This window comes from Balaenoptera borealis (assembly GCF_965194805.1).
Source record: "Balaenoptera borealis genome assembly, chromosome: 4".
In the NCBI taxonomy this organism is placed as follows: Eukaryota; Metazoa; Chordata; class Mammalia; order Artiodactyla; family Balaenopteridae; genus Balaenoptera; species Balaenoptera borealis.
The window spans coordinates 83,538,631-83,557,841 of NC_138861.1; the positions used below are offsets into that span (position 1 = coordinate 83,538,631).

General features: G+C 36.9%; 1 protein-coding gene across 21 annotated transcripts in view; it reads right to left on the bottom strand.

Annotated features, from left to right (window-relative positions):
* Window positions 1-19,211, bottom strand: part of GRXCR1 (glutaredoxin and cysteine rich domain containing 1) — a 364,232-nt gene that overhangs the window by 191,221 nt on the left and 153,800 nt on the right. For 17 of the 21 annotated variants that reach the window (XR_014244108.1, XM_082390748.1, XM_082390756.1 and 14 more), the window contains 2 exons: window positions 16,642-16,727; window positions 16,270-16,443 (listed from right to left, as the gene is read on the bottom strand). The exons of 1 other annotated variant lie outside the window; for it this stretch is intronic. Coding sequence is in view for 18 of the 20 variants with exons in the window: in XM_082390748.1 (XP_082246874.1) it covers window positions 16,270-16,443; window positions 16,642-16,727 (260 nt within the window). In the remaining 2 variants the exon portion in view is untranslated. Of the gene's footprint in view, window positions 1-11,408; window positions 11,503-16,269; window positions 16,444-16,641; window positions 16,728-19,211 lie in introns of all 21 variants that reach the window. 3 more of the 21 variants (XM_082390746.1, XM_082390747.1, XR_014244109.1) reach the window with 2 other exon arrangements.

Here is a 19,211-nt window from a genome sequence, read left to right on the forward strand (position 1 = left end):
ATGTAACCTACCTTCACACAAAAACTCAATATAACACTCTAACTCTAGCATGAAGAAGAAATAAAAGGATGTTAACTGATAAGAAACCACACATACTTCATTATGTAAGCCCTTAGACCTGACACAGTAGAAGATGTGTTGAAGTGGTCTGGTGCCTGCACCAGGACATGGAAGCATCCATCACTGGTATGACACACACACATGCAAACTGGCAGGGCGTCCTGTCAACCACTCAAATGCACAACCAACACAGTTTCATAATTTTCTGAAACGATGAATAATTTTTGAGAAATTTCCAAACAAAGCAAAATACCCTACTCTTCTCAATTTACACATCAGTTGCATTTCCTGGAAAATAAACTGCATATTAAAATTGCATTAAAAACCCCTGTGTTCACATGTCAGCTGGAGTTCATTTCCAGGCTAAGATAATTTGAAATGTGCACAGGATATGTATACATTTGTTTGGCAGGGCTCTCCCACACATGGTAAGGCAACTAGAATCCCTGGATCCATCTTTATTAAATGACAGTAGAGAGCCATCCCCAAATGTTTAACAACCCCAAAACACTCCCTCACAATTTCTAGAATGCCTCCCAGCGGGGAGTACTTCCTTTCCTAAGAACCACTGAACTAATTTATCTTCAGTTTCTCCCAAACCACACTAGTATTATGGGGATTTGGAAAATAGATGGAATAGGGACTGAATCCTAACCCAGGCCCTTCTAATACTCTAGAATTCTCAGATACCTCCCTTCCCAGCTAGTCCCATCTAAATAGGAATCCTGATCTCATGGATGTTAATTCTGTCTGTGGGTCTGCATATTACCCCACTCCTTCCCCAAGACACTTGTACCGTTAATTTTTCAACTGTTCATTCAACCCATGTGATTGAGCAAATGTCATGTCAAACAGCAGGGATTCAAAGTTTCTTAACTCCTGCCCTCAAAGAATTTCCAGTATAGTCTGACAAGCAGTACAACAGAGATAAATGAAGTACAGAGGAATACGGACAGAAAGGATGCTTAGTCTCCAATGTAGAAGGTCAGAGAGAGGTTCTGCAAAAAAATTAGTAATAGTTACTGCTGTTACAATTCCCAAGAATGTTGAAGAAAAGCCTTTATGCAATAAAGTCAAATAGAAATAATTGCTTGCACATTTAAAGAAAAAAAATTTACTCCTAGTTTCATCCTCAGTGGAAATAAAACTGGATAGCAGTCCACTCATTTAAAAACATGGTTTTTAGCACACCTGTAAATACAGGTTTATTGAATAACTATAAAATATCATATAATTCTAAAGTCATTATTTTTATTATTTTTTTCCCAAACTAGGCTTTAGATTAGAAAATCTACCCAAATATTTCCTTTTCAAGAGTTCTTAACAATCCACAGATGCTTCCTGGGTTTTCCTCACTTTCTTTATAAAAAGGAGATATATATATACATATATATATATATATATACATATATATGTATATATATGTATATATATATATATATATATATACACACATATACATATATACATATATATATGTATAATAGCTACAATTCAGAGCATGGGTATCCAAAAGCACTACCTGGGTGCTTCCCTGGTGGCACAGTGGTTAAGAATCCACCTGCCAATGCAGGGGACACGGGTTCAAGCCCTGGTCCGGGAAGATCCCACAGGCCGTGGAGCAACTAAGCCCGTGCGCCACAACTACTAAGCCTGTGCTCTAGAGCCCGCAAGCCACAACTACGGAGCCCGAGTGCCACAACTACTGAAGCCCACGTGCCTAGAGCCCATGCTCTGCAACAAGAGAAGCCACTGCAATGAGAAGACCGTGCACCGCAACGAAGAGTAGTCCCCGCTTGTTGCAACCAGAGAAAAGCCTGCGGGCAGCAACGAAGACCCAACGCAGCCAAAAATAAATAAATAAAATAATATAAATTTATAAAAAAAAAAATTTTTCAGAAACACTATTTATCTGAAGGCATGATTTCACCACTTCTTTTGACTGTCTACTCAGTTTTAAAACAAAGTGAGAGGGCAAACAAAAAGCTCAGTGGTGGTAACTTGCTGTTCAAAAAATAGAATTAATTCTTTAAATAGAAATGTTTCTGCAAATTCTTTTGCTATTTTGCAAATAATATCATAACTGTAACATGAAACTGAGAAGTTGCTTTTCATACTTGTAAAGTACAAAAGCATATTCCATTGTCACGGTCTATCTAGTTGGTTTAGATTGTTTACTGCCTTGAATGCCAAAATATCTTGCTTTTTCATCTGTGAACTACATTTTTCTTAATTTCTCAGAAACCAAATTTTGTCATTTTACATTGTGAAGTCTAACTGAAAATAAGAATTCAGATACTTAGAAAGTGTAATTTGAAGTGAGAAACTCATTTTAGCTTATATTGGTGTACTTCCTACTGAATAGTCTCCATTTTGGATGCTTCATAAATAATAGATAACAATGATAAAAGTAACATTTACTAAGTATTTCCTATGTGCCAAAAAATGCTCCATACGTTACCTCTTCTAGTCTTTAAAATAATCGTATGAAATACGTAATATTGTCCCCATTTTACTGAGAAAACTGAGGTTTGGAGACACTAAATACCTTACTCATTAAGGCAGAGCTGGGATTCAAATGCAAATCTGGTTGAACCTTGCATTCCATGTTATAGACATCACGGTATCAGAACGGAAAGACCAACTCATTGGTGTTCCTTTCATTCACTCTTCTGGCTGAAATTGGGTTCCTGCTTCCATGTCCAGAAAATGCAAAAGCTTTCTTATACTTAAAGTTTCATCATTCTATGACTGTACTCCCCACAGGCTCTGCACAGTAGAAAGGTTTCACTCAAATATCTCTTAAGAACCTTTTAGAAGCAACAAGTGGGAGGAAAAAAAAAAAAAAAAGGTCCCCAGAGGGTAGGATAAACTCACATAACCAGTGATAGATCTTTCACGAGCTGGATGTCAAAATGTTATAAAACCAAAAATTAAATACTGCACAACAGTGACTCATGTTTTACAATTGATGTAGCTGGTTTCATATGCCATCATCTCCCAACAACTATAATTTTTCTTCTGTTTCTGGGACATGTGTAACTATTTAAAGAACCTGAAAACAGCATTTGGCTGAACCCATAATGTATAGACTCAATTGTGAGAATGGGCCGTGGGCCATGCTCACAGAATGTCAGAACTAAGAAAGAAACTTGGAGATAACGTTTAGTTTCATCAATTTCACCAGTTCTCAAAGGAGAGAATCAGGGTGGACACATGGATAGTTAGGGACTTCACCCAAACGAAGACTGGCTTCCAGCGGAGACAATGTTCCATTACCACTGTTCCATGCTACCAAGTCTCAATAATGCCTAAGAGATCAGATTCACACTCTTGGGTTGAGTTTTAAGTTCACTTTCTTTACTGTTATGCTCTGTACATTGTTAAACATACTGCCACCTGAGGCTATAAGTATTGTTTTGGATCCTCTTTCCTATGAGTTTCTCCTGATAAGTGCTGATCACCTGCTTCTCCATTATTTTCCCTGCTATTCCACACCTGTTGGGCCCCAAGCCCCCGGCTTTACAAATTTACTTCGGCATTTATCTTCTTCCCCTCTCAAATTTCAACGCGAAGCCTTTTATGTGCTTTTATTTGGAATGACAGGAATGAAAGTGAAGCCTGATAGAGGCCAGGGGAAAGGTTAAGACCAATGAACAGTGTCAGAATTCAGGCAGGCTCAAACAAGGGACAAGGAAACAGACCAAGAGGAGTAATCCATAACCAGAAGAGTGTGGCAAACCTCACCTTCCATTCAGATGAGTGCCTGAATTCACTGGGTGGTAGGGAAGTTGGGGCATGGCAGCAGCAGAGTCCAGATAGGGGTCACTTTCAGTGCAAGGCGAAGGTGAGGTGGGTGAGGGGACTGGGTCAGGGTTGTGAGTTATCATTCTCTGGGAACAGACGCCATCACCTCCCCAAGTAAACGTGAGACAGTTTTCAGCCATGGATGGTAAAGAGAGAGCTAGCAAAAGAGCTAGGTCAGAACTGGGCAGATTGTCAGAGACCCATCAGAGTATGTAAGGGTTCAGGACTAAGGGCCAGTGCCAGCAGGACCTGATGCAATGAGACAGACAGGTAGAAACCCAGCCATTTGGAGGGGACCAACAATGCAGATACTAAGGAAAGGCTGTAGCTCAGTGCCTCGTGGGGCTAGCATTGGTTTCGTGGCTTTTGGCAGCACAACTTGTCTTCTCTTCTACTGCTTGACAGATTGGAGTCTCCTACTTTAGTCTCTACTGTGTCAGAAAATGAGTGAGACCTCAGTTCCCAAAGCTGAGCTAGAGAAAACTGAAGCTGACCCAGGCCATGTGTATCATGCAGAATGACGTCAGAGGAGACAAAGAAATTGATAGTAAAGGGAAACATGAGAGCAGAACTAATATTGCAGTAATAACTACGGAAGCAGACTTGCTGTCCATTAAAAAACATCTTTGAAACTGCGGCAAAGCCTGCTCTGGGAAGTTTCCTTCTCCATGAAACAGGCACCGAAGGCTAGCTTCCTGGACCTTGACCAGCTCAGGACCCACACACTCCAAGGCTGTAAAATGTAACTCCCTGTGATTCACTTTGGAATTACTCCCTGGAGTATCCAGCAGAGCCTGACACCCTGAGAGGAATATTCCCATGAAGTTTTGGAGTTACCGCCTCCATCTACATACAGCTAAGTCCCTAGTCTTTTTTTTTTTTTTTTAACATCTTTATTGGAGTATAATTGCTTTACAATGGTGTGTTAGTTTCTGCTTTATAATAAAGTGAATCAGTTATACATATACATATGTTCCCATATCTCTTCCCTCTTGCGTCTCCCTCCCTCCCACCCTCCCTATCCCACCCCTCTAGGTGGTCACAAAGCACCGAACTGATCTCCCAGTGCTATGCGGCTGCTTCCTACTAGCTAGCTATTTTACATTTGGTAGTGTATATATGTCCATGCCACTCTCTCACTTTGTCACATCTTACCCTTCCCCCTCCCCATATCCTCAAGTCCATTCTCTAGTAGGTCTGTGTCTTTATTCCTGTCTTGCCACTAGGTTCTTCATGACCTTTTTTTTTTTTTCTTGGAATCCATATATATGCGTTAGCATACTGTATTTGTTTTTCTCTTTCTGACTTACTTCACTCTGTATGACAGACTCTAACTCCATCCACCTCACTACAAATAACTCCATTTTGTTTCTTTTTATGGCTGAGTAATATTCCATTGTATATACGTGCCACATCTTCTTTATCCATTCATCTGATGATGGACACTTAGGTTGCTTCCATGTCCTGGCTATTGTAAATAGTCCCTAGTCTTAAGCACCCTACAATTCATGACGGCTTGGGGAGCAGCAGGCTTCTTACTACATGTGCTGCAGTTCACAAGCAAAGCCAGCTTTTAAGTAGTGAAAGCCATTTTATGCCAGGATCATCTTCACTATACTTCCTCATATTACAAAGAAAGATTATAACTTTCCTAAGGAAAAGACATTAAGATAAAAATAAAATTAAAGGTGTGTTTTTAAAGCTCTCTCCCTTTTTGTTGGTAGGCACAAAAATAAAAGGCAGTTTGCTGTAGTGAAGGAAAAAGATACCACTAAGAATCACATTTTTTTTTTTTTTAGAACTTTAACAAATTCTGAAATTCTTATCTTGTACTTATTCAAATATAGGGCAGGTTTCTACACATGCTCAAAAGGTTACATTTATAGTTTCTGAGAGAACAGAAACATTTTAGGATGCTGGTTTTACAAACCAGTTGATAATAAACATCGTAAGCCATGTAACTAAAAAAGATCCACATGTGATCTGGATTTTTTTTTTTTCAATCATCTTCCCTGGCTGTTTTGTGCAGGCCCTGCCTGGGAGGGATATCAGTAAGGTTCTAGTGAGGAGAACAGAAACAATTCTAGGTTTTTCAAAGAGAGGAAATTTAATTGAGGGGATTGGATACACAGACGGTAGATGAGGTAAGAGAGAAAACCAGGGGTGATGAGGTAACTCAGAAATGAGTAACTGAGTATTCCATTTCTCTGTTTTTGCATATCAAAGTACCTCAAACTTCAGTAGCTCAAAGCAATCATTTTTTTTTTTAATCATTATCTTTCACAGTTCTAGGATCTGGGGGCGGCGGGTCCTCGGTTAGGTGGCTCTCACTTGGATACCTTCATGCAGTTATAGTCAGATGGTGATGGAGCTTAGAGTCATCTTGAAATCTTACTTGCTCACACGTGTGATAGTTGATGCTGGCTGTTGGCTGGGACGTCAGCAAGGGCTGTTGGCTAGAACACCCACATAGAGCTTCTCCATGTGGCCTGGCCTTCCTTAACAACATGACAGTCTCAGACTTCTTATTGATGGCTCAGACTTCAATGGCAAGTAATCCAAGAGAAAGGTTAGAAAATCCATCCCCTTACGACTGACACTCAGACATCACTTAGTGTCACTTCTGCCATATCCTGTTGGTTGATTAGTCAGTAAGTTTGGTCTAGATATAAGCGAAGAAGACATAGGCCCCATCTCTTAGTGGGAGGAATGTCAGAGAATTTGTGAACATGTTTAAAAACCACCAGACAGAGGAAGGAGTTACCATCCCTCTGTCGGGGAGAACAGAAAGAGTTAATATTACAAGGATCAAGGACTGTGGAGTCAGAGCCATAAAGACCAGTGCTGGAGGTATGTGCTGGAATCACAAAAAGAGATGGAAGGGGAATCTAAGTCTTGCCATTCCAGGCCCAGTGATCCCACAGAAACAGTCCTAATTATTCCATCATACATATTGGTTCTTGTTGCCTGCATCTTATATAACTATGGCTGATTTGACAAAGTACTGACTGGTACACTAGTAAATTGATGAGTAGATTACTGATTTTTGTTATGACAGTATTTTTCCATGAACAGCTCTATGAAAACAGGCTATCTGCTTTGTAGAAAATAAATCTTTAGGAGTTTGATATATGGCAGCCTCTTTGATAAGTCAGGATCATTAGAAAAAGCAATTGTGCCAAATTAAAATAAACTAAGAGACATAATAACCAAATGCAATGTGTGGTCTTGACTTAGATAAATCAACTGTAAAGGACATTTTTTTAGCCAAATGTGGAAATTTGAATATGATCTGGGTATTAGATGAAATAAAAATTTACTGAACAGGAAAGATGAGGATCATTGACTAAGAAAAGCAGCTTATGAAACAGGATGTACAATATTAATATGTACTAAGGTATTAATGGTGATGATCCCTAAGGGAGTGGGAATGTAATGTTTGTTTTTATTTTATTTTGCTCGTTTTGTGTTCTAATTTTCTATAATACATGTGCATTATTTCTGTAACTATAAAAAAGTTATTCTACTAAAAACCTTTAAAAAAATTATGACATACTGGTGGGCTCACAATCACATAGAAACTGTCTCTCAGATTTACAATTTCAGAAATGCATGTCAGACTGAGAAACAAATTTATTTTCATGGACCCTGAATCCAGACAGAAGCCAGAGATAGAGATATAACCCCTTATGGGAATCAACATACTTTCTCTTGGATTTAAAAAGATATTAGTGATTCTGAACAAAGCACTAAGGAAAAGGAAATTAAAGAGTCTCCTTCTAAATTAATTTCCTTTCTCTTGTCTCAGCACATGAAAATATCCAAGTCTCTCCATCTTAAACTAAACATGACACTCCCCATGGTTCTATCCTTGATATTCTTCTTTTTATTTTTATTTTATATATTTCTACAAAGCAGACCATCATCTACAGTGATGACTCCCAGATACATATCTTCATTCCTGATTGCTCCCCTAAGAATAGATAAATGTTTCCATTGGAATTCCCATGGGACCCTAGAATTCAACATATCTAGCATTAAATTTAATCATTTTTCTTCTTGCAAAACATATTATTAATTCTACATTTCTAATCCTTATTAATGATAGTGATATCAAACATGATGGTCATCCCAAATTTCCTCCATAATCCTACCACCCATACACATGACTAGTCATTCACAGATGCCCTGATAATCTATCTATGCAGAAAATCTATGTAGCTACTAAGACTAATAAGTGAGTTTTCAAGGTTTCAGGATAAAAGATCAATGTTTGAAAATCAGCTGTATTTCTATTAGCAACCATTGGAAATTGCAATTAAAATATATTTTTATAATAGGGTAAAAATATGAACTACTTAAGGATAAATCTGTCAAAATATGGACACTGAAAACTACAAAATAGAAAAGAGAAATTAAGAAGATCTAACTAGATGGGGAAATACGTCATGTCTGTGGATCAGAAGACTTAATTAAGATGGCATTATTCTAAAATGGATGTATAGATTCAAATAATTGCAGTCAAAATCCCAGAAGTTTTTTTGTAGAAGTTGACAGTTATAAAATTCACTTGGAAATGCAAAGGAACTAAAATAGCCAAAATAACTTTGAAAAAGAACAAATTTCTTCTGCTTTACTTAAAAATTTAGCATAAAACTATGGTAACCTAGATACAAGTACTGGCTCCAAAAGAGGTAGATTGATCTATGGAATAGAATAGATAGTACAGAAATATACCAATACATATACAGTTAATTGATTTTCCACAAAGCTTCAAACACAATTCAGTGGACAGTCTTTTTAACAGATATTCATATATATAATACATATACATATATATATATACTTCAATTGAATTTTGCACCATATACAAATATTAACTCAGAAATGGATTACAGATATAAATGTAAAATATAACGCTATAAAATTTATAAAGCAAAGCATAAGAAAAAATTTCTGCGCTTTATTTTAGGTCAAGATTTCTTAGATAAGATATCAAAAGCACAATCCATAAAATAAAATATTAATAATTTGGGCTTCATCAAAATGAAGAACTTCTGTTCTCTAAAAGACACCATAAAAAGAAAATAAAGACCAAACCACAGACTGGGAGAAAATATTTGAAAATTTCATATCTGATAAAGGACTTTTATCCAAATACAAAGAGAACTATTAGAACATAACAGGTAAAAAACAATTAAAAAGAGTAAATGATTTGAACATTTTGCCAAAAAAGGTTTACTAATGACAGATAAGCACATGAACGATGCTCAGCATTATCCATCATTAAGGAAATGCAAACAAAAACCATAATGTGATACTACTACACACCCATTAGAATGTCTAAAATAGAAAGACTGGTCATACCAAGTCATACCAAGTACTGGGGGGCTATGAGAATACATGCTGCTGATGGGAATGTAAACTGACACTACTCTGAAAAACCGTTTGATAGTTTCTTAAGTTAAACATACACTTACTAGATAACCCAGCCATTCCAATTCTGGGTATTTACCCAAAAGAAATAGAAGTATATATACCTAAAAATACTTATAGATGGATGTTTACAGCAGCTTTATTTGTAATAGCCAAAAACTGGAAATAATCCAAATGTCCATCGCTGGGTCCGTGGATATAAAAACTGTGGTTCCTCTATCTAGACAATGGAAAACCACTCAGCAGTAGCAAAAGAATGAACTACTGAGACATCAACAACTTGGAATGAATTTCAAAATGATTATGCTGCCACCTCTTTTTTTTAGTAAACATGTATATAAACCTAATGGAATAAATAACGATTTAATATTCTTATAATCTGCACACATTTATGCATTGTGATTATCTACTTGTCATCTTGTTGGAGGAGGTCATCAAGAGAACATGACTGTCAGCTGACCCATGAGCTAGACCCAGGCAACTAGAGGCTCCACACCCCCTCCCCTGCTGGAGTCATTTCAAATGCAGCCTTGAGACAGTAATACGTTGTTGAGACCATCTGGATGGTATACGTGACTGAACCCAGTTAAAACCTCTATATAAATTTTTAAGATTCTGGTGGGTGAGTATGGAGATCTACTCAACTTGGGGCTGCCCAAGATAAGTTTCATATGTAAGTTCCCTTGCTTATTAAAACTGCCACCTGCCTTGGAGAAATGTCTATGTAGGTCTTCTGCCCATTTTTTGATTAGGTTTTTGGGTTTTTTGATATTAAGCTATATGAGTTGCTTGTATATTTTGGAAATTAATCCCTTGTCTGTAGCATTGTTTGCAAATATTTTCTCCCAGTCCGTAGGTTGTCTTTTCACTTTGTTTATGATTTTCTTTGCTGTGCAGAAGCTTTTAAGTTTAATTAGGTCCCATTTGTTTATTTTTGCTTTTATTTCCGTTGCTGTAGGAAACGGATCCAAAAATATATTGCTGTGATTTATGTCAGAGAATGTTCTGTCTATGTTTTCCTCTAGGAGGTTTATTATAGCCGGTCTTACATTTAGGTCTTTAATCCATTTTGAGTTTATTTTTGTATATGGTGTTAGAGAATGTTCTAATTTCATTCTTTTGCATGTAGCTGTTCAGTTTTCCCAGCACCACTCATTAAAGAGACTGCCTTTCTCCACTGTATATTATTGCCTCCTTTGTTGTAGATTAATTGCCCGTAGGTATGTAGGTTTACTTCTGGGCTTCCTATTGTGTTCCATTGATCTATGTGTCTGTTTTTGTGCCAGTGCCATATTGTTTTTTTTTAAAGCAAAATGATATATCATTTTATTCTCATTAGATTGGCAAAAATTAAGAAGTCCATATTGTTTTGATTACTGTAGCTTTGTAGTATAGTCTGAAGTCAGGGAGCCTGATTCCTCCAGCTCCGCTTTTATTTCTCAAGACTGTTTTGGCTATTCAGGGTCTTTTGTGTTCCCATACAAATTAAAAAAATTTTTTTTCTAGGCATGGAAGCATCAACAGATGAATGAATAAAGAAGACGTAGTATATATACACAATGGAATATTACTCAGCCATAAAAAAAACCTAAATAATGCCATTAGCAGCAACATGGATGGACCTAGATGGATGGATCATACTAAGTGAAGTAAGTCACACAGAGAAAGACAAATACCATATGATATCACTTATATGTGGAATCTAAAAAAAAATGATACCAATGAACTTATTTACAAAATAGAAATAGACCCATAGACATAGAAAACAAAATTTTTGTTACCAAAGGGGATAGCAAGGGCAGGGAGAGAGATAAATTAGGAGTTTGGGACTAACATATACACACTACTATATATAAAATAGGTAAATAACAAGGACCTACTGTATAGCACAGGGAACTATACTCAATATCTTATAATAACCTATAATGGAAAAGAATCTGAAAAAGAATGTGTGTGTGTGTGTGTGTGTGTGTGTGTGTGTGTGTGTGTGTAACTGAATCACTTTGTTATACACTTGAAACCAACACAACACTGTAAATTAACTGAACTTCAATTTAAAAAATAAATATATATGTTAATTAAAAACAAAAGCAAAAACTTGCCACCTGCCAGTCTGGAGTAGCCTGCCCCTTTCTTCAGTCTCTCCTTGCCCTTCCCGACTGGGGGTGGAGGCAGTTTCACATTTCACCAGGGAAGCTCCTGCGGTTTTAAAACAATGTATCTAAATTTAAGTCCTAAATTAAACTGAACTGAGGACCCCACCTGCCCCAATTTCAGTAATAACTAAACGAAACGTTTTTACATTCCAAAGCAGAACACTGCAATTCTCATTGTTTGCCATTATGAATTAATTTTAATAGATAAAACCCTTTTAGGGTTTCTTAATAATAGTATTTATTGGTGAGTTAGGACATTCAAATATGTGAGCACAGCCTGTGATATGTGTTTTGATGAACAGCAGACTCTAGCCCTGGGTTTGAGCTTCACCCAGCTCAGCAACTTTCAAGTTTCCAAAGTTTTTCACATACAAAATTTTGGTCCTCACAAAAATCCTGTATGTATGATAGGTGAATGAGGCATTAATACAGTGCTTGGCACATGGTAAACATTCCACAAATAATAGCTACTAGTAGCTATTTTCATACAAATATTTAACTTTTCAAAAGATTTTTGAGTCCTAGTTCAAATTAACACCAAGAGTTCTTGGTTTCTTTCTTGACCTTATAGCAAAATCATCCTCATATTGTCCTGTAGATAATAATTTCCTACTTAGACATAAGCCTTTATTGACTGCACTGAAGTGGTCATTTTCAGCAGTATGTAAACTCTCCCAAGGGGTTGAGATATAATCTTGACTTTCCTGTGTGATAGAGAAAGTTAAAAATGCCTTCTCATTTCTGAAATTGCCAGATTCTTACTAAGTATGAACACTAGTAGAAAAAATACACACAGAAAATATTCAGAAATGTGTGGACTCCAGAAGGACAAAATTTTTTAAAAAAACTAAAAACCTTTTTAGTTATAACTGTTAGAGGTTTACACATTAATAAAAATGCCTATTCCCCTGTATTTAGACTTGCTACAAAACACTATAGACTTTGGGTATAAGACTTGGTTATGCATAGAAAGAGAGAAGACTGAACGTGTGTTCCTCTGGGGGAGGAACTAGTGATGTGGTCTCTTTATACCTTCTCTAGGGCAGACACCACTGAATTATATGCATCAGTAGATCTATTTACAAGCCTATTTTTTATATCAACTTGGAAGCAGACCCCATTTCACATGAAAATCTAAATGTCAAAAGTCTAGGTAATTTTCATTCTCGACACTCCTCTAAAGTTGATTATCTTTTTTATTATGATACCACAGAGGACACTTTAGGTCAGAAATGAAGCAATATACCCACATACAGTTTATGAAATGACACTAACCTTCTATTTCTGATTCATCTTCCTTTACTGCCTCATGTTGTTTTGGTAAAGAATGCTTCAAAAGGGTTCCATTTCTAATCAAAATTTTTCATATCACTACTAAGAGGCTAAATATCTTTTTTTAATTCATTGATTTATAACAGCATAGAATTTTCTTATAGCTGGTTCAGTCATGCTGAGATTTGTGGCCAAAGTTTCCACCATCTGGAAAGGTGTTGATTGGCCCCTGAGTGTACGCAACAGTTTACATAACGTCATTATGTTCATTTTTCTTAATTTTTTACTTTATCAATTCAATATTCTTTATATGTTTTTTAAAATTCTTATAATTTGTATTTGTTTGCTAAACCTGCCATAACAACCAAAGTACTACAACCTGGGTGGCACAAACAACAGATAGTTTTTGTAGGCTTTTTTTTTGTTGTTTTTGGCCAAGCCACGTGGCTTGTGGGATCTTAGTTCCCTGACTAGGGATCAAACCCGTGCCCCCTGCAGTGGAAGCACGGAGTCCTAACCACTGGACCACCAGGGAATTCCCATAACAGATAGTTTCTGTCTCATAGTTCTAGAGGCTAGAAGTCTGAGATCAAGGTGTCAGCAGAGTTTACTCTTTCTAGGGGCTGTCAAGGAGCATCTGTTCCATGCCTCTCCTCTAGCTTCTGGTGGTTTGCAGTAATTTTTGGCATTCCTTGACTTGTATAAGCACCACCCCAATCTTTGCCTTCATTGTCACATGATGTTCTCCCTGTGTGGGTATCTGTGCCCATACTTCCCCTTTTTATAAGGATACCAGTCACATTAGATTAGGGCCCACCCTAATGACTTCATCTTATCTAATTACATCTGCAATGACCTATTTCCAAATAAGGTCACATTCTCAGCTACTGGGGTCAGGACATATGAATTTTGGGGAGACACAATTCAACCCCTAGCAGACATATAGATATATATATATTTTATATATATATATATATATATATATATATATATATATATACCTTGCTACATACGAAAGTTTTTAGCATTTCATTAGTATACTTACATTTGCTTTCTTCATGTCTGTTTTCATAAGATGAAAACAAGTTTCTTAAGACCATCAACAATATGGAACAATATAATAGTTAGATAGAAATACTAAGGTTAAATCACTTCAACCAATGGTTCAATTACAGACCCTCTAGTTTATGCTCAGCCACCCTTACCCAGCATCTTTTGGTTTTTGGTTGCTGTTTTCTAACAGTAGACATACATAGATAGACACTGCCTCCTGATAAATTTTATAAATATGAAATAACATGTACGGCCTCTAGCTCTGTGTGCAGCTCACTGGTTTTGGTCATCAAGTTTTAAACAATAACAGCTCTGTGATATGCAGCAAGTGGGACTACTTAAGCTTGTTTCACAAGTATTGACAAGCAGGGTAGAAAATAGGTTTCATTTCTCTCTTAGTGCCAACTCTAGTCAATTGGTAAATTGAATTACTAACCAGCTTAATTGAAGATTCTAATGCCCAGGAAATAGCAGGTTATGGTAGATTCTTAATGTTTGCTATTAGCTGGGATATAAGAGGTAGTTTAGTCATCACATGACCCATCACCTTGGCTCTAAGTCACCATAAAGCACCCAAGATAATCCAAGTCCCCCAAAGACAATTGTAACCTAGATTGAGGTGTTACGATTATTCTGTCCCTCAGATCCTGCTTCCCCCTGATTTCTTGTTTATGAATTATCTTCCTGCCCCTATACTATCTAATGTCCTACTAATACTAACAATCTCTGTCCCCACTTCGTTGGCTCTTGAAAATCAGCCTTGTGCTTCATTCTTTGGTTTGCCTCTCTCGACTTTTGCACCAACTATCTTCCAGGTGCTATAGTCTGGAAGCAAATTAGGTTCTGTGAGTCAAAGCCCTTTTCATAAGATTCCAAAGGCAGAAATACAGTGAGCTCCATATTCCTGAGACTCTCAGCTGTGGCCGCTGTCAAGAAAGTCGTGGAAATACAAGATCGTTCTTCCTACACCAGCATTCCAGTGTCCATTCTCTGGTTCCATGAATTGAGAGGCAGGTGTGGTGAGAGCAGGGGCTTCTTGCAGCAAGGCTGCATTAGAGGCCTCAGACTCAGTGGCTTGCCTAGTGGGACAGTGATGCAGTCTTCCTAAAGATGTTTCTGGAAACCCAACCCAGCTCGCTTCCTTAAGCCTAATTATATTTAAAGCACCAATTTTGGGGAAGTAAACTTCTTTCTGCCTCAGACACATAAACTATTCATAATTACAGTAGATTTAAATGAATATGAGGGATGGGCAGAGTCATGAAAAGTTTATGGCAATTTCAAACTGAGCATTAGGCATTAGACTTTGGACATCTTTATTATTTTCTTTGGATTAATTCCTTGTGGGATTTTTCATTGGATACTTTACACCACATAAAATCCCAGCCACATGCAATCTCACCCCTCCTTTCTAGATTGCTTCTGACTTTCCAAATTCTCCCTAATTGCAGAGAAATTCACTCTCCTCATTTCCCAACCCAAACCTAGTTCTCAGGCTCATTTTGTATATCCAAACCGACCAGCATGCACAGCAACTCAAAATAATTTCCGTAACAGGAACCACTCTCTTATATGGCAGTGGTGCTTATACACAACTTTTTCATTCATTAGATAACAGTAGTCGATATGGAAGCCAATGGAACAAGAGCTGATATGTCACATGAGAAGTTTAAGGTGTGACCATATGGTGTTATCAGAGAATATCAAGGTTCCTCCATCACATGACATGACAACAGCATTATGTTCTTCCCAAAGCGGTACCACTGGGAGCAGAATGAAAAGCCAAGTCAGTATCCAACAGCCTGTTTGCTCTCTCTCCCTCTCATCTCCAACCCTCAGCTATGGAAATCGATCCTGCCTGGGCACTTCCAATATGAATATACAAGTCTGTTTTTCAATCCAATGTTGTTTTTCCCAGTGGTTATTTCAACTGTTATGTTTCTTTCTATCTGTTCCTTTTTCGCCATTTTAGAATCTCTTATTCTCCATATTTCAGAACTCCTGATGCTGCCTCCAAATCTGGCAGCTTCTTCCCCATGATTTCATTCTCTTTGTATTTTTGCTGTTTTACAGTGTGTCTTCTACTTGACCCTCCAGGATGATCTCTATAGTGACTAATTTCTCCTCAATTCATACACTCAGTTTTTAAATTTTAAAATCAAAGTTTCAGTCTTAAGTTTCAGTTTTAAGTCTTATAAAGCTATAATAGAATCTCTTCGAGCCTTCTTTTAAAACATTTTGTTGTGGTTATTCTAATAGTCATCTGTCTCCTCTAACAGTTTTATTACTATACTAGAAGCTTTCCTATTCTTTTTATCCATTCTCTCTCTCTCTCTCTCTCTCTCTCTCTCTCTCTCTCTCTCTCTCGCTGTCTCTCTCTCTCTCCTTGTTCTATCTTAAAGACACTGCTGCTGGGTCCCCTTAGATTGTGATGATTTCCTTAGCATACCCATGAGTTTATTTACATAACAAGCTACTAGGGTACCTGGGAGTGATGGAAACCCACAAGTGGTAGGAAGTACTGCTCTTCACAGACAGGGACATGGAACTGGAAACTCTTCAGTTCTTTCTGCAAACACAGGAAGAAGCTTGATTGCTGATCTCTGACATAAGGAGGATCACAAGGCCCCTCCAAAGATTTGACAGTCAGCAGGTCTTCCTAGAACGACAATGAATGGAATGACAGGGCTTTTCCTCCGAGGGATCCACAGAACTCAGAAGTACAATTTCTCTTCAGGAACAAAAGAATACAGATTTTCCTCCCAGGTCAACTGGCAGGCCCAGAATCAAGAACCACCCTAAACATCCAGCCCCTGGAAAGGTCAGAGTGTTCGCACACACCCTGCAGTCTAAGCACCTGTTTCTCTATGGAGACAGAGTTGATAGTTGGATTAGTGTTGAGAGTGGATGTGTCAGGCCACCATCTCATCAGAATTCTGATCACTTTGAGGCAGATGGAAGAGATGAAAACAAAGGAGACAGGTAAGATAGATGGAAACAGCCAATATTATTTGATTTATGTCTTATCACTTTCCACAAAAGATTTAATATGACTTAATGGCAGAGTATATGCAGTAAAACAGTAAAATGTAAATAGAGATTAAAAATAAGAACCAAGCAAAACATAACTTAGAAGAGGAGATCTAGACAAGGAAAAACAAAATAAGTAAATTTTACCTTGAGCTGGATTAATGGACAGATTAGCTAGGAGGTTGCTTGGGACACTGATGTCTAATGAATAATAAAAACATCACTGGGATAAATTCACACAACGTAAATTGGTCCTACTCCCATTAAAGTAGACAGAATGAAATTAAAATTCAAAACACCCCTTACTGTACTACTTTATCTCTTTTTTCCTTCCAGTTTTACTGAGCTATAATTGACATACAGAACTGTAAGGTATACAGCATAATGATTTGACTTACATTCATCATGAAATAATTCCACAATAAGTTTAGCAAACATCCATCATCTCATATAGATACAAAAGAAAAGAAAAAGAAAAAAATTTTTTTCTTGTGATGAGAACTCTTGGGATTTACTCTCTTAACAACTTTCATGTATAACACACAGCAATGTTAGTTATATTTATCATGCTGTATGTTACATCCCTAGTACTTATTTATCTTAAAGCTGGAAGTTCGTACCTTTTGACTGCTTACACCCAATTCCCCTTCCTCCAACCCCTCACCTCTGGTAAGCACAAATATGATCTCTTTACTACTTTATCTTTTGAATATTTTCCCCCTACCCATATATAATTTTAGTGAGTTAGATGTCAGCAAAGTGAGCTGAGGTTCTAAAAACAACTAAAGCCAGACATAGGTCTGCTTATGAGGGTGAGTAGTTCAGTTTATTAAATTTAAAAACTGTACTTCTAAGAAGTTGTCTCGGAACTCTATAGCATCTACAAGTTAAAAATATTATAACAGAAAAATGAAAAGATAAGAACTAGATAAATAGAAAATAGTTTGACAAATATTTTGGATAGTATTAATGCCTACCTCCTATATTGTGCTTCGAAGATACTGCATTTTTTACAAATTGAAGGTTTGTGGCAACTCTGCACCGTCACAGATGATGGTTAGTATCTTTTAGCGTTAAAGTATTTTTTAAGATATGTAATTGTTTTTTAGTCACAATGCTACTGTACACTTAGGAGGCTACCGTATAGTGTAAACATAACTTTTATATACCTGGAAACAACAAAACTCATCTGACTGGCTTTATTGCAATATTCACTTCATTGCAGTGGTCTGGAACTGAACCTGCAATATTTCCATGAGATGTCTGTATGTGAGTCTGTCTGTCATAACTTCTTAGAAAAAAGTTTCTCCTCACCTCTACTGTATAAAAGTTTTAAATATATTTTTAAAATTTCTGTCTGAAAAAGATCAAGTTTTTAACCTGCCTATCAAATTCTACATCTCAGTGTGGCCTTACATGTAGCCCATTCACTAATAAACCTTTTTAAAGCAGTTCTTCTAACCCAGTTTTACCTTTTTCCAGAAAAGAGAATCTTGACTACAATAATAATGTATGATCTACCTCATTCAAGTACCTATCTATAAAAATACCTAGAACTATTTTTAAATTCATATCATTTGAAGGAAAAAATGGCTTAATTGAGAACTACTAATCATATACATGGAAATGAAGAAATTATACTTATCAATATACAGTTAACTTGAACTTTCTAAATAATTCTACAATTTTACCCTGAATTGACATATACAACTTTCTCTAAATAATTCTACAATTTTATCCTGATATTAACCAAAAGTTCCTTCTCAATAAGAAATTAATCTCCCTTACCCAGCCTGGCCAAGAGAATAGACTCTGTGTTGGTCTCGTCTGGATTTATCATCTTCCAAATTCTACTAGTAACCTTGTAATTTAAGCCTGTAATACATTTAACATATTAATCTGAGACTCTGCAAAAGCACAAGGTTCACTGAAATGAACAAAACTTTAATAACTGCTTTTGGTGGATGACGACTTTCTCTAATATGCTTTGTATTAAAGGTCATTTCTTTCTGCAAACTTAGCTCTAAGGTCTTTGTTTCTTTTTACCACCAGGATTATCCTTCTATGCTCCTGTTCTCTGCCCTGGGTGGAGCCAAGAGCTCCTATGGTAAAAAGAGACATATCTCTATTGGGGTCCAAGCAGAAAACAACTAACCCAGTGGGCACAGAAAACCTGCAGTGTCACTACTTTTGAAACACATTTGAGAGCTCCATTTGCTGCAATATCTCAAAGCTGTTATTGTTAAATAATTTAATACCCCAAATCACATGGGTTGCATACAGAGCTGCACACCACAAGCACTGTTTCATGTTTATAGAATAATATTTAAAGTCCTTTCTCACAGCCTCCCTCATCTGATGGCTGACACAACCCTGGGAAACAGGTAAATAAGACAT